Source organism: Carya illinoinensis, chromosome 5 (genome assembly GCF_018687715.1).
Source record: "Carya illinoinensis cultivar Pawnee chromosome 5, C.illinoinensisPawnee_v1, whole genome shotgun sequence".
NCBI lineage: Eukaryota > Viridiplantae > Streptophyta > Magnoliopsida > Fagales > Juglandaceae > Carya > Carya illinoinensis.
Genome location: NC_056756.1, coordinates 44,867,883 through 44,884,642, shown reverse-complemented (window position 1 = coordinate 44,884,642; position 16,760 = coordinate 44,867,883). Strand labels below are relative to the sequence as shown.

The 16,760-nt window shown below is 34.2% G+C and overlaps 1 protein-coding gene across 1 annotated transcript; it reads right to left on the bottom strand.

Moving 5' to 3' along the window:
* Positions 1 to 9,235: 9,235 nt before the first annotated feature.
* Positions 9,236 to 12,011, bottom strand: LOC122309587 (myrcene synthase, chloroplastic-like). The gene is made up of 7 exons (XM_043123114.1): positions 11,845 to 12,011; positions 11,467 to 11,734; positions 10,911 to 11,286; positions 10,548 to 10,763; positions 10,311 to 10,449; positions 9,949 to 10,200; positions 9,236 to 9,793 (listed from the first exon to the last, which is right to left on the bottom strand). The coding sequence occupies exons 1-7, from the start codon at positions 11,959 to 11,961 to the stop codon at positions 9,482 to 9,484; spliced, it is 1,680 nt and encodes a 559-aa protein (XP_042979048.1). The 5' UTR covers positions 11,962 to 12,011; the 3' UTR covers positions 9,236 to 9,481.
* Between the last annotated feature and the right edge of the window lie 4,749 nt (positions 12,012 to 16,760).

Here is a 16,760-nt window from a genome sequence, read left to right as displayed (position 1 = left end):
GGGCTTTCGTCTAGAAGGAGCAATAGGAGGAAGGCCATATTGTTCACAAAATGTTCCCATTTCGTATTTGGCTTTCTTACTATTTTTCAATTGTTGACGAAGCATACGTTGATCATTACACATACTAATACCAAGTTTCTTAATTACACTGAAAATATCACCATAAGTGAGATTATCGTAATTAAGAAATCCTGAAATATCAGTAAGTTCATCCTTGACTTTGAGAGCAAAAAGATGGGGTAAACCATCGATGAATTTTTCCTTCTAGTAAGGCTTCTGACTGTCGTTTCGAAGCATTACTCTGGAGGTAAAAACATCTTGATACCATCTGTAGTCAGACATCTGACGGCATCGCAGATTATTTAAATAATCAGAAACACGATTTGTAATATTCGAAGGAGTACCAATAAAATGCTTAATAATAGTATAGATTAAAGTATTAACACCATCAAAAGGAGTAGAGTTAATAGCAGGATCAAAAACAGGAAGTCCATTGTCATCTTTTTTGACGGCATGTTGGATTGCTTCTCTAGTCTCCGGAAAAAGGTGTTTATCCCACCAGTTACGGATCATTCCAGTAAAACCAGTGGTTAAGATAACAACAATATCAGGTTCTCTAATATTATTATTAATGTAAGCATTTGCAACTAAAGACATTTTACTCATGGTATTTAGTATTTCCTGTTCAGACATTCCATCAATATTCCATTCGTAAGTTTTATCAGCTGAATAAGAGGATTGGGATTGGAAGATCTTTTCTTCGAATTGTAAATCAGGGGGGGTAGGTTTTGAATACCAATTTCTTGTAAAGCTCATTGGATTGGGTTTAGATTCAAGACCAGCAAGTTGGAAATTCTTTTCGAGTAAATCAATGTTTCGTACAGTTGAAGAATCACTTTCGGATGAGGCTTCATCTGTAGTTTGAATAAAACCATCTTCTTCCTCTTTGTTGGTCAAAGCATTTGAGGATTTTTCTGGTTTACTAGAGGAGGATTTTTCAGTCTTAATTTTTTGAAGCATTTGATTAATTTGATCAAGGGTTCGGGTTTGTTTGGTTTTGGGATCAAAGATTGGCCTTTTTTCTGGTAAAATAAGCAAAGAATTTTCAATAGACTGAGAAACAGGTTTTGAAGATTGGATAGAAATTGGATTTTCTATCTTTTCTTCGATTCTATCCAGTTGTTGTCCTATGGTTTGGAGATAAGTATTAGAAAAATTATTCTGTTGGATAATTTTCTTAGTTTCAGACAAAACTGTGTTAGTTTCACGATCATTGGACTCAGCATTAGGTGCTTTAAAAGGTGAAGCAGTTAAATCAACACCTAAATGGGAAATAATAATTGCCTCTGAAGGAGGGTGACTGGACTTAACAGTAGTCCTTCCTTCTTCCTTGACGAAATCAGTTTGTAAAACATTCAAACTATTTTTAGAAACATAGTAATTTTCAAGGAAATCAAAGAAGAGAATATGTTTTTGTTTGGTATTCATCTCTTCTTTCCATTTGCGTTTAACACGTGATTTTTCAAGATCAGAAAAAGTTGCATGATAAGTTTTTCTCTTATCACGGTTTTCTTTTGAATTGTAATCTTTGAACAAAGAAATTAGATCTATTTCAAAATAATTTCTGTTAATGACATTAAGCTGACTAGGTAAAGGAGCAATGGAAGCAGCCATATCTGAAGCTGTAGGAGACAATGTTGAAGCATCTTCATCATCCTTATTAGCTTCTTCCTTTATGGACTTGCCTTTAGATGTTTCAACATCTTTGGCTGAATAAAAGGCAGAGGTAATTTGAGAGGACGTAGAGAGCCCTTTCATTTTTAAATCAGAATTATTTAAAACAGGTTGAGCAGCTTTTGCAGAATCCGTAAGAAAGATATTGAGATTTTGATCTCTTCTTTCACAGTCTTCTGCTGTAGGATTAAAAGAAGATCTAGATCCAGCAAAAGAGTTTCTTCTGAAACTTGTCGCCGGAGTATGTTCAAAGCTAATTTTGACAGTACCATCTAAATATTGTTGAATATAATCAATATCAGGTTTGGCAGTTAAGATGGGAGCAGGTGGAACTTCTTGGTTTAGGATCCATTCATTAGGAAGAGAAATATCTTTCCAATGAATCATTGTTGGAACCTTTACGTTAGCATCAGGGGTAGAACTTTGGATTAACAAAGTTTTTCCTCCTGTAGATTTTAGAACAGTTTTGGGATTTAAAGTTGATTTTAAAACCCTGTAATAAATTCGGTAAATAACAGCAAGGGGTTTGCTTCCTTTGACCATATCATAACCAGAGGTAGCAATGTTTAAAGTTAAAGCTTTTAGAATATTTAGATCATTCAAAGCAAGTGGTAAGTCAGGAAAGCAATCAAAGTAAACAGGACCATTGAACAAAGAAGATTGAATCATACCAAGAATGCTAGTTTCAAACTGATTATGTCTAGCATCTCTTAAGCATAAAAGAATAGAAGCATTAATTCCTAATCTTGTTAAAGGTTTAACAGCGATCTGGACAGATCCAATATGAAGAAACTTATAACCTTTTGACAAGAATTCCTGTATGGATTTCTTAGTGAAAAGATGATATTTTTCTTGAACATTGGAGACTTCACAAGTTTGTTCAACAGTTTTAACTTTGAATTCTGAATTAAAACTAAGATTAGACTTAAACCAACTTGTTTGGTAAATAGAACTGGGTTGAATACGTGGAATCGTCCATTGATTCCAGTTAACAGAAGAATCAGTTTCTTCAACTGAGAAATCTTCCTCATTCATGATATCAGGAGGTTCAATCCTGGAACTGGAACTAATAGTTGAATTAGATCTATGCATTTTACTTATTTTGTTCTTAAACAAAACAGTGCCTCACACCTCAGAAGTCTCAGGTACTCTCAAAACTAATCTCACCCTGGCATCCAGATGCCCTACGCTCACCTAGCAACGGGTCTTACAGGACAGTAGGTCTCTTGACAGGTCTGGGAATAACTAGACAGAGTAGGAGCTCGGTCTTTGGTTTGTAGAACAACAAAATAGGTGAAATGGTAAGAAGTAATTACGAACTATCAATTACCAGGAGCCGAAAAGATGGCTCTGATACCAAGAACAGCGGAATAAGATGAAGAGAATGAGGAGCAAAAGATTAGCACGATGATAAATAACAAGAATTAAACGTGAGCAATAATTGATTGCAGAAAATAAATAATGAAAATATAAACAAATAAATAATAAACAAATAAATAAATAGCAAGAATTAAACGTGAGCTACTATAATATATACTATATATTATAATATTTAATAAATGGCTTACTATAAAATACATCGTATATATTTTGTTTAATAAATATTATATAAACTATACTATACTATAGTTATATATTATATAGTTATTATCTATATAATATAATATATATATATAATATTATATATATTATAATATCTTACTCCATGTGATATTTAATAAATTATATATATACTATACTATAGGTATTATATATTAGTACTGTTATATATAATATATATATTAATATATATGTATTAGATATTTACTATATTATATAGTTATTATATATTAGTACTTCTATAACTATATAAAAAATATAATTTACTTAATACGTTCGAATGTCATTTGTTTAACGTTCGGACGTTTCAGTATAACGTTCACACGTATAACACCAATACATTCGAATGTTTTATAAACGTTTGAACGTATTTAATTAAACGTTTGAACGTTAACTGTATATAAAGTCTTCCCCAACGGCAGCAGAAGACTCATTTCGTCCTCTCCACTATCCGTATGTTGTTTCTCCGCCATGCACGCCGCCGCATCTACCGTCATACGCCACTGCAACCGCCACTAAAAGGTAATGTGCCCTCCCCGTTTTGTATAGACTATTATATGTATCGGTGGGTTTCAAAAATTTGAAATCCACCCAAGGCCAGATATTCTTCTTGAATTTCCGGCCACCATTAGTTGTTAAACCTTAAACAACCACCGTAGAAACATTCCCCATAGCCTATAGAGTAGTTTTATGGTTTTTTTTTTTCTTCGAAATGCACGTTTCGAAGCTTTCGAAAATGGCTGAGTTGACTCAGCCATTCTGTCTTGTAACTTTCGAACGTTACAAAATAAACGTTCGAACATGTGACGTTTAAGTTTTTTACGTCCGAACGTTACATTGTAACGTGCGAATGTAAAATTTCACATTCAAACGTTTTTATCCAACGTTTTCAGTGGACATTGGATAAAACATCCGAACGTAAACCGTTCGAATTCTACCATTAGCAAATATGTCCGAATGTGTGACATTTCAAGTTCATTACGTCCGAAGGTTATGGGATAACGTTCAAACTTCACTATGCGAATTTATTAAATGTACTATCGAATGTTTAAAGATGACGTTCGATAAGTACGTTCGCACGTAACTAGAACATTCGAACGTATAAATAAGACTTTCAGATCAGATTAACATTGGAATTTATCTGAATACGTTTGAACATTTGTTCAAAGTTACATTCGGACGTAAATTTACATTCAGACGTCATTTTGTTATATTAGTTTGACTAAGTACGTTTGAATGTTAATGGTTTATGTTCGATTACTTAATATTACGTTCGAACGTCAAATCATTGTACATTTGGACGTAATTTATTTCTAAGCAGCATAATTTTATAGTTCGAACGTTACTCAATTGAGTAACGTTCGAGCATTTCTTCATTTAATTTAATTTCTATTTTCTCGTCTTATTATTATTATTTTGGGTATTTAAATAGTTGAATTTTTTAATATATTTACTGTCAAAATTATGTAAATTTATAATGATGATATTTTAATTTTGTCTAATCTATATATGTCGTAATATGTACATATATCTGCAAAAATTTAGGGATTTTTTTATTATATTTTAACTTGTTTTTTTTTTTTTCCTTAGGATATCGCTCACTTTATGACAACGAGGAAACGATGGAGGGATGGAGGCAATCCGGACATTGCTCGGCTTGGGGCACGAACTGTCATGGGTGAACGAGAAATTTTGATTAATCAGTTCGATGAGCTCAGCTAGAAGCGGAAGACGCTCAGAGACGTCTTTGTCAAGAGAGGCTGGGGCCCAATTTGCACATTGAGAGGAAAGATTTACCCCTCAATGGTTCGGGAGTTTTACATTGTGACGGCCACCATGCCTAACGATGCATCATCTCATACCCTCACTATACGTGATGTACAGTTTGAGTTCTCGGCTGATGTTATCGTCGAGTTACTCCAGATTCCCCGAATACTACCTGAGGTGACAGCTGCTCAAGCTGGTGACACATCAGCTGCACTTGCTCCTGGCACCTTTGAGGCAGATCCAGCCACTTCTACTTCATCTACGAGTCCTGTTGACACTATGCCCAGTGAACAGGGAGATCAGCCCTAGGGTGAGGATACTGCTCTGGAGATTGGTGATGACGAGCAGGATCAGGATTTCTACATCCTCACTGGCACAGACCGTACGAAACTGGATAGGCCGAACTCCTTCAGTCAGAATTAGTTGCTGCCTTTCTTCTGCATATTGCAAATTTTTGTTGCAACAAATGTAGACCCTGTGGCACATAAGACCACATTTAGTCGGGCATGCGCACAGTTCCTTATTTGCTTGGCATATGGAGATCCCATTGACTTGCCACTCGTTATATTTGAGCGGATCCGTTACGAGGCCAACATTGTTACGACCGATAATCTCTCGTACGGAGTCATCATCAGCCGCTTCTTACTAGCCCGGAGAGTGCCACTCCAGGCGGAGAAGATGGTACTAAACCAGATGAGCCACATCGACATCACCACACACCGTCGAAGCATGGCACAAGGGAGAGGCTCAGCTCGGCGTCATGCTGCTGCTGCTGCTGCTATATCAGATCTTGTTCCTCCGACCGAGGCTGGTACTAGCCAGCAGTCGGCGACTGCATCTGTAGGGGATGTGCAACCTACTTGGGTTGATGCAATGATGACAAATATGAAGGCACATAATAGACCGACAGATCGATAGACAGATTGCGCATATAGATCAAGCTGTCACACATCTTGCAAATCATGTAGATGTGCTAAATAATAAGGTTGAGACATTAGCTGAAGAGTTTCGATCTTTTGTAAACCAGCAGTACTTCTGAATTTCATTGTTATTATATAATCATATTTTGTTTTCTTTTTTTGACATACGTAATTGACAATATTATTTAATGTATGTATTGTAGCTTAATTTATACTCTCAATGACGATTAATATTATGCAACTTTAATATTAAACAAATATATATTATGATTAATTTTTGCAAATTAAAATATAACGTTCGAACCTTACAAATATACATTCGAACCTTAGTGGTTACGTTCACACGTAATTAAATATAACGTTCGAACGTTGGCGCTAAAATTTTTACGTTCGCACGGAAATATACGTAATGTTCGGACGTTATTGTGAAGTGCAAACAAATTAACTAAAACGTTCTAACGTTAAAAATTTCTTCCCCAACATTTAGTAACAGTTCCCACAAACCGTCACAGAAAATGACTTTTAGTGATGGTTTGGAGACTGTCACTATCTTCAATCTGTCACTAAAACCTATATTTGTTGTAGTGAAGTTTCCTTCAACTCAATTTGCACGACAACTCTGTCCAATAAACAAAACACATTATTCGGTGGCAGCACAATTAGACAGTACCTCACCGCTGGATCTAACGGATCTCGGTTTCACTACCGGCCCTCTCTCCTCCACAAAGGACCGAGCCCAAGTTATTGGTCTCATTGCTTATTTATTTTTATTTGTTCTGTGTGTATGCACAACAATTTCTGTAATAGAATTTCTTGTCGAGGTCCCCCAGCCCCATCTCTTATACTCTCCTATTTAATTTTAATGCAAGTTTGATTGAAGATTAAAAAACAAAAAAACAAAATGCATCAAATTAAATTTTCCCATTGATTTGGTCTTCATGGTATGATCAAATAACACCTGCTCCACACATTAATTTTATTTGATCTTCATGGTATGATCGAATTTTCCATTAAATTTTCCATTGATTTGGTGTCCATGGTATGATCGAATAACACCTGCTCCACATTAAATTTAATGCGTCATTTCTAATTACATAATTTATTTGGTGTACTAGTCTTATCATAGCGGCTAGTACATGCTTTTAAAAACTCTTAATGAAGCAAAGCAAAGATAAAAATCTTTGTGAGATGTTGAACCACGCCCTAGAGCTTCCAGTGCAATATTGGAGAATGATAAGCTTGGAAGATTGGTGCAGTTCATCGATGCATATAGGAGAGGAGAAGATATGAACCCTGTCAGCTTGTTTGAGCTTACAGAATTCATGATAAGTCTCACTACAAAGTTCAAAAACTTAAATTATTTATTTGGCTCATTCAAATATGGTGGAGCAATGGCCTTGGAGAGATGAGCTTTGACAGAGATAGGGTGGTGGAGAATTTCCAATGGTCATTGGGAACATCATTTGAACATCAATGTGGATATAAGAGGAAAAGGGCAACAAAGTTGCATACACTGATGATGATAGTAGATGATGTGTATGATGTATATAGCACTTTGGATAAACTTGAACTTTTCACGGATGTTGTCGACAGGTTTTTAGTAATGGCAATAAACATGATCTAATGCTACCGCTTATCATTGATGATGTAAAGATATAAGGATAATAATATATGACTTAGCTCAACTTGATTAAAGCTCGTTTATATGTCGATGAATGTGTATATATATATTAACAATCTAAGCATAGCAACTTTTATAATTAAATGTATATATATATATATCATGTAACCTAAATATTCTAGTCACATATGCCAATATTGGATACAATCCCTAGTTATATACTCCGAATTGGATCAATTTATCCTCAACAAATAAGTGCATGTTTAGGCCGATAAAATCCTACCCAATAGGGAGATAGTTGGAGAGGTTCAAAAAACCCTATACTTTTCATTACAAAACCAATAAACCTAAAAAGGATGTATTATTTTGTGAAAGAATTTTTGGGCCTATAAAAGGTAGGATTTGCACTTGTGGAAATTATCAAATAATCGAGGATGAAAAAGAAGATCAATTTTTTAATTCAATGGAAGGTCTATTTGTTAGTTGTAAAAATTTAATTAAATTTGAATTGTTTTTACAATTTCTCTATTTTTAGTTATTAGACTTTATTCAAAACATAAACAACCTAAGCCAAGATGGCTCAGCTCGAGTTGGAAGCGCTGCATGCTCACCGAGCCGTGCCCCAAACAAAATTAATAAGATATTAATCTCAAACTCAAGCTCAAATTTCTTGAGCAAACGGCTCAACTCGGCTCATTTACAATCCTACTAGAATAGTATAACTTACATTAAATAAATAAATAAATATAAAAAAAAAATGAGCTTCATTCTCAATGGTTAACCTCACTTTTTTACACATATGTATTGATATATTTTATGTAAATCACGCTTTCCAAAGTCTATCTGCAAAAGTTTTTTTCTTTTTAAGGTATATAAATTGTATTAATAAGAAATGTAGATGAAGCTCACAAAACAAAATATATTTTTCAAAAGTTTTTTCACCTTCAATCCAATTAATTAAACATATTTTAAATCTTAAAAAATTTCAGTTTCTTATTTTTTTTCATTTAGTTATTTTCCTATATTCTCATTATTAAAATAAACAGAAAATATATTTTAAAAAAAAAAATTACTCGCAAAAATTAAAAACGAGAGTAACAACGATTAGGAGAACTGAAACCTTGTTTCTATGGCATTTTTATTCTGTTTTTCCAGAATGTGTTGGAAGTTATTTATAAAACATGCATTTCTCACAATTTTCCGCTTACGTACGTAACGGTTAGTTCTTTAGTACCGATCATGCAAATTGAAATATACATTTAGTTTTGGATGTAAATAAAACAAGAATTTAGATATGCAAAACTGTTTCCATGGACTTAAAGGTTGAGAAAGGATGTGTCCGCTGATCATGATATATCAAGTAAATGTGTCCGCTGATCATGATATATATATATATATATATAAATATATATATATATTCCTTAATGAGTAAGGATGTTGAAAAAATACTTCCAAAAAAGAAAATAAAAATAAAAAAATTTGTTTGCGCACACTAGTGTGCATATATATATGGGGTGCACATTAAGCATTGTCCAATCCACATTTCCACCTCTCTTAGAATACCTTGTTTATAAATGAACAAAAACAACATTAATGAACTTTTCTAATTAAACAAATAATTTTATTTATTGGAGAATTCTACATATATGTCACCCATATATGATCTCACTTTTATTTAATACTTGTGCATCATTAGTGAAGTACAGCTGAGCTGCTAATCTTTGATGCATCTACTCTCCAAATTTAAAAAGAAAAGGAAAAACTTTTATGTGATTTATTATGATTAATAATTGTGAGCTTAAAGCTTCAATCACGTATTATTTCTATGTATCAATCATGATCATCCATCAATATTCTTAGGCAGAGGAATGGGATGAATCAGCAATGCTAACACGCGATCCTTAGTTTCAGATTCAGCACTACCATGACCATCTCCATATTGGTACATGCATTGAGCCATCCTTCCAAGGTTCATTGCGATCTCAATATACGTTTTTGAGAAGGGTGAAGTAACGGTGCGTTCTTTATTAAACTTCTCCCAAGTTGCACTAATCAAAGACCTTATGTAGTTCCGAGCATCTTCTTCACTAACACCGGTGTCATTCATGTAACATTGGATTGATTTAGGAACATCACCTCTTTCTAGCTCATCCTGATGAGATAAGAAACACAAACATATACACTCACATATACACATATATGCATGCACATATATATAGATTGATGTTAATCTATATATGTTCATGTCATGTGGTAAAACAACTCTTGATGAAATTCTTAAGATAGTATATACGGCCGTTTGCTTACCGTAGATGTTCCAAGATCATCCGCAAGTCGTAGAATCATTGATGAGCATCGAATTATATTTGGATACTCAGCTTCCAAGAAATCACATGATTCCTTAGTTATTGGATTTGTGACAGCAAAATAAGCATGCACCAATATAACTGGTGCTGATATTGAAACCCATGCATTTTCAATATATTCTTGAAAGCTTGGTGTATAACTATTGTAATACCACTTTGCCTCCAACAGATAAGCTTTGCATAAATCTACCCACTGAAATATTCATAGTAGAGCAATGAACTAGAGGAAGTATATATATATATAATACATAGAAAAAAAATGTTAGTAAAGAAATGATTATGAATTATAAATCAAGGTCTTACTGCTTTTTTAAGGTATCGAATGTTGTTGAATCCTTTCTCCTTGAGATTTTCAAAAGCTATTTCATTAATGGTATTATGAAGAGAAAGGAAACATTGTTGCATATAATAAGGAAGTTTTTCCGTTGCATTGGCATCCCATCTGGAACCACAAACATTACACTAAAGGTAAATCATATATATATATATATATATATATTAAGCATTAGATTTGCAATACCATTAATGGTTAATACAAACCTCTCAACAGCATCTGTGAAAAGCTCAAGTTCATCCAACGTGCCATATATATCATACACATCATCTATTGTTGTTATTAGTGCATTGACTTTTGTTAACACTCTCCTATTATATCCAAGGCCAGGTTGAAATGATACTCCCACTGTCCATAGGAAATTCTCCATCAGTCTATCCCTTGCAAAGCTCAAGTCTCCAAGACCAGTGTGTCTCCACCAACTTTATATGAACCAAAGAAAGCCATATCAATTTTAGAACTCAAGCAATGCATTTTATTATCTTTTGAATTGTATATCAAGTAAAGATCTTCGTAGTTAATCTTGTTGTGATGCAAATAAAAAAAATGAGGATAATAATGATTATTACTTTGACCCTTCTTTTAGGTCTTCTTGATGGACTGCTTGTACCATGTTGAAATCCAATTCTGCAAGCTCAAGCAAGATAGAATTCATATCTTCCCTGCTCTTATATACATCAATGAACCACCTCGCTTCTAACCTTGGCATCCTCCAATGCAATGGAAGCTCCAGGGCATGGTTCACCCTTGCACAAAGATTTTGATCATTATTTTTGTTCACGTATTCTTTCAGATGTTTGGTTGCAAACTCTCTAGCTTCCTCCATGATACTTTCACCTTCTATCAAAAGGAATGAGGCTTCATACAAAGCCAACATTCCCTCGATATCATCACAAAGATATTCCTTGAAATTTCCCTTTTCATTCATTAAACTACTGAAAATCTCTGCAATAAACAAATCTCACCCATTATTAACTTTAAATAATGGGTGACAGTTCCATGTATATATATACATTGAAAAAAGATTAAAAAAACAATATTATCATCACTATTTGAGGGCTATTGTGTGTAAGATCTCTTTCTTATATATATTGAAAAATCAACATATGTTGTTTACCACTTTACCTTGAGGAACATTATATCCGTTTTGCCTTAGCAGTCTAAATTCAAGTGCTGTGGTATATAAACTCTCCTTGCACACATCACCATTATGAGTACTAGTATTGCATATTTCCTTCAATATCCTCCTTATGTCATCCTCAAAGTGGTAAGACACTCCAAGTCTTTGCAAGATATCAACAAGATCAAGTTGCTTCGGAGGCTCCAACACTTTATGAAACATCATCGTCACTTCTCCCTTCAGCTTAGCAAGTTTTCTGGTGTATGAAACTCCCTGATAATCCAATTTTCATATCAGCTTAATTATTACCGATAATCTAAATATATATATATATACAAGAAATTCTAAGACCAGTAGTAAACAGTATAAACAGCAAAATGTACCACATATTCACTTTTCAATGACTGGATATAATCGTAGTGCCAAATGGTAGGTTTGTAATTTGCAGATCTTCGAACAATATTGGTAGAGTCACTTGAATTTTGATCTCTAGATGCCATGCTTCTAATTCCCTTTACTGCAGCTGTTTTTTCTTTTGGAATATCGAATGAGTTACTTTGGAATATATATATATATATATATATATATATATATATATATATATATATATATATATATATATCTGCGTGTGTACTGTATGATCATCAGGTGGCTATCATACATAATTTGATATTGATTGGTAAAACTACGTACTCCTGGTACTCAAAAGTGGTTGTTCATTAATTAATGCCAATAATTAAGCAACAACGCAAAACATCCACGTTCGTCGACCAAGCCTATATATTGTTTTTCTCTAGCTTTGATTTTAGTTGGGCAAATTAGTTTTGCTATATATAAGCCTACACACCAAACAATACACATTTTCTTTATTTTTTTTATATTTTAAGTTTTTTTTAAAATCTTGAGTTTATTCTTCTTAAAAAATAAAAATTATCCATATACCAAACATTTGATAAAAGGAAAAAAATAAAAAGTATATATTGTGTGGTGTGTAATTTAGAATTTTTCTTAAAATTTCTATTTCCTTTTCTTTTCTTTCATAAATTAAGCTGCTTAATTATATGATTTCTCCTATAATAGATATCGTGGACTTTAACAGTTTCTAGAACTTCATATATATTTTACTTATAAGAAAATTAATTATTTGTTAATTAGGGAGATCAAGCTACTACAACCCTAGCTACTTTCTTGTGCATAGGTCGATAAGGCCAATTTAGGGTTGGTTAACTGCAAGGTAGGAATGATTAGAGACGTCCCCTTCCCTGCTCGCTTCCCATGCATTTATCAGGCAGGTCAGTAGCGCCTCACACAAGAATTAAAAGAATGTCACTTTTTGTGCACATAGAAACCTTAGAATAAGAGATGATGATTATAACCTAGCTAGTTCCTTTGGTGGGAAATCCAAAGATTCAATCTCTCTACCTATTTTTAAAAATACTTTAATCATAAAGAATTTTATAAAAATAAACTTATAAATTAGCGTAATTTAATTAATATGATATATCAAATTGTATACTTATTTTTATTGTAAGATAAATTATCTAACATATTATATAAAATTATATATATTAATTTATAAATTAACTTTTATAAAATATTGAAAGAGACAATTAAGTTAAACTGCACTCATAAAATGATGAACGACTTGAATACACATGCATGAGTACGTTCAATGATCGATAGAAAGTACTGAATTAACTGCACCAGTACTGGTCCACTGCTACTTGGAAGTAGACATCTCCTTGAATTCCAAATCTCCGTCATGCACAACCTAACACAAGCAAGAGGGCGCTCTTAGGTGGCCCGGCCCTCACGCATTTTATTCACCGACTAATGTTAAATATATAATTTTAAAATACGTAAGTGTCGTATAATATTTTTTAAAAATAATAAAATTTATTATTAAAAAATTATTTTTTTATTATATAAATTTTATGTTTATTCAATTTTTAAAAAAACAATTATACAGCACTTACACATTAATTTAAGAAAAATGATATACGCAACCGCCTGGTATAACCGGCGTGCAACCGGCATGTCCTTTTTTATTTTTTTTATTTCCCTCTTCCTCTCCCTCCCGTTTCGTTTCCCCCTCACCATCCCTCTAATTTTCATTTCTCCCTCCCTCCCTCCATGTCCATCGGCCTCTCTCTCTTTATTTTGTTTTCTCCTCCCTCTTCCAAGATCTGAAATAGGAACCGACGGCAAGAATCCCGAATAAAGTCCTCCATCTTTGCAACTTCATCTTCGTGAGTTTGCCGTTACCTCCATTCTCCTGCGACGACCCACATCGCTGCATAATCCTAACCCTCATAACTATCCATGGGTGAAAATAGGTTAATTTCACACACCAAACCAACTAACCCTCCCCCAAGTTTGGTTCTTATTGTTTCTTTGGTCCGAGAAAGCGAAGTGCTCTCTCTCTCTCTCTCTCTCTCTCTCTCTCTCTCTCTCTCTCTCTCTCTCTCTCTCTCTCTCTCTCTCTCTCTACAAGTAAACTTTCTTTCTCAAACACATACAAACACTACCTAACAACTCGTGATGAATGGGAGCATTAGCATTCCTCTTTCTCTTATTCCTACAAAAACCCAACAACATAGTTGTAAAATAAAAGGACAAGAAAGAAAGTCAGTGTTAAAAAGCATATTCTCGTGTGGTTTGATTAAAAAAGACAATAGAAGTGGATGCTAAGAGTTGCCTTTGTTAAAAGCAAAGGAGACGTGAAGCAAAATACCCAGTATTGAATTTATCTATGAAGAAACTATGAGAGCTATATAGCAAAAGCTTGCAGAAACAAAAGCCGCAAGAAATAGGAAGAGGTATAATTCTTACGGAGTCTTCATTTCCTCTTCTTTTCCAAATTGAAATTAAAAGCTGGCTTTGAAGCATGAGAATACCGGTTACCCATTAAAGAACTCGTCTTTTGGTTTTCCTTTGTTACCTGTCTCTTCTGGGTTTGGACCTCGCCTTTTCATTCCAATCGTCTTCTTCCCTTTTTCAGAAATGCAGTTTTTTTTTTTCACTTTTTTTATTTTTAAATTTTTGTCAGATACTGTCACGTCACACACGATTACACAATGGTTCCGTGTGGCTGTTGTACCTAGCAAAGCTGTTAATTTAATGACTGCCAATATCAATTTCTCTTTTATCACCCAAAATAGATCAGTACTCCCTACTCATTAAAAGCAGCCACCAACTAATTATTGGTGCACGTACCTACATGCTTCCATGTCGCTACCAATACATCGTCATGTGCTAAATACCACCTAAAAACATACCCAGCTACACACAAATTAACCAAAGGAAAACTCTTAATACAAGCAGTTTGGGGACCAACGGGGCACCACTCTTAATACAAGCAGTTTGGGGACCAACGGGGCACCAACCTTCCACCTGGACGTTAAATAAAACAGTTTGTTTTATTTTAAGATAGGATTAACCGACTATATATGCAAACAGAAAGGGTAATCTAGAAGCCACTCATCGATTGCTCCTTTCATGAAGACTTTCCCATAACAAAGAAGGTGTGCTTTAACCAGAAAATGTGCTAAGCATGTGAAGGAGCAGAGGACAAAGTTTTACATCGTCTTTAATTCTACGAGATCGTTCTAGGGTATGGGTAAAAAATCCCAGTTTGCATTTTCTTGGCATCCGAGGAGGACTAAAAGAGGAAGAGGAAAGCCGTAGATTTGTATAGATATTTTTCCCTTTTTAATTTTGTTTTTTGGCTTAGAAGTTTTGGGCTTTGTTGCTTTCACCGTTTCCGGGCTCAATGGAATGATTTAAATTGAAAAAGAATCAAAGAAATCTTTAACTTCTGAGTATCATCACACTGCTCTACCTCCAATTTTCCATTTTTCCTTTTTTGTTTTCTTATTTGGATTCTCCTGCTCTTGATGATTAAAGTATTGGGTCTGAGATCTACATTTTTCTGTTTCTAGACGGATATTCCACTCAACCATTGCAGTTGATCAGCTTTGTGTGGATTTGGTTTGCTCTTTTACAAAAATTATTATTTTATCTAATTCTGAACCGTAGATATTGAAGATTAATAAAGAAAAGTTGTATTCATAGTAGAAGATGGATAAGAGAGAGAGAGAGTAGTTTTGGGATACAGCAAGGGGCAGCAAGTATCACCCACAAACGGCGAATCTTAAGGTGGAAAGATGAGATTTGGGAGAGGGGAGACGGACGAAGGGAATTTGGGAAGCAATGGTCTTCTCTTCTCATCTTATTTTTTAAAAATAAAAATAAAAATGACTCCAACAACTGTAGTCCACGTCAAATTGGTACACGGGTTCGTTCACAACTCGTCAGTACCTAGACGAACTCTTAACCAAATACCTCCAATATTAACTAGGGATTAATAGAACAATTCTTCTATGAACAGTTGGGGAACACAAGCAGTGGGGAGTCGGCTAATTCTTGTAATGCCACGTCAACCAATATTAAAAAAAAAAAAAAAAACTACGAGTACTCCTACGTATAATTGTTATCCAGAAGATGAAAAGAAGAGATATCTTATATGCATCCCAAGCCTCAACAACTATATGTCTGAGTATGAAGCAAGCATCCTCTTACTCCTCTTCCTCCACCATTAAACTCGACAGTAGAACCATCGACCAACATAACCCATCATCAGATATTCAAGAAGAAGCGCCAGAGCTTTCTCCGTTCCATGTGCTTCTCAGCCATGCCGTCCATCAATCCCAAACTTTACCACCAACTCCAAAACCAAAAGATCAAGAAAATCTCTTCTTCAAAGCCAAGAGACCAATGCATGAAAATCTCTTCCAAGACAAGTGATCAAAAGAAGAAGACTACTGTAACCACATCGAATAATCATCTTATTAACAAGAACTCTCATTTGTAGGCAGCTGATATTATACGGAAGATCTAGGGTAAGCAGAATGATTTAATCAATACTCCTCCTGCTTCGTCAAGATATTTGTTGAGCTACACGACATACTTTGATGGGTTATCGGATTACAACCTAGTTTTCTCATTGGTTCTGGTTGAACAAAAAGAAGACTCAAGCTATAAATAATCAAGATGAATCCTCTATCTCAAAACTTGTCTCTTCATCTTCTCGACCAAAATCTCCTTCGTCCGACCAGGTTCGTTCACAAGCTAGCTCTCTTCTCATTTGAATGAAGGAATCAAAGAAATGGGAGAATCAGTTGCAAGGTTGTTTTCAGATGATATTCATGAAATTTTTGTACTTATTTATCTAGCTATGGGATTGTTCTACAGATACAACCTTAAATTGGATGGATGCAACAAGAAGTTGCAATTTTTA

Bases quoted from the DNA above. Each gene is read 5' to 3' on its own strand.
- LOC122309587 (XM_043123114.1), bottom strand. From the start codon at position 11,961: ATGGCATCTAGAGATCAAAATTCAAGTGACTCTACCAATATTGTTCGA. The intron at 11,735-11,844 runs GTACATTTTGCT...TTGGATTATCAG, and splicing joins CATTGAAAAGTGAATATGTG to GGAGTTTCATACACCAGAAA. The intron at 10,450-10,547 runs GTTTGTATTAAC...TTGTGGTTCCAG, and splicing joins TTCACAGATGCTGTTGAGAG to ATGGGATGCCAATGCAACGG.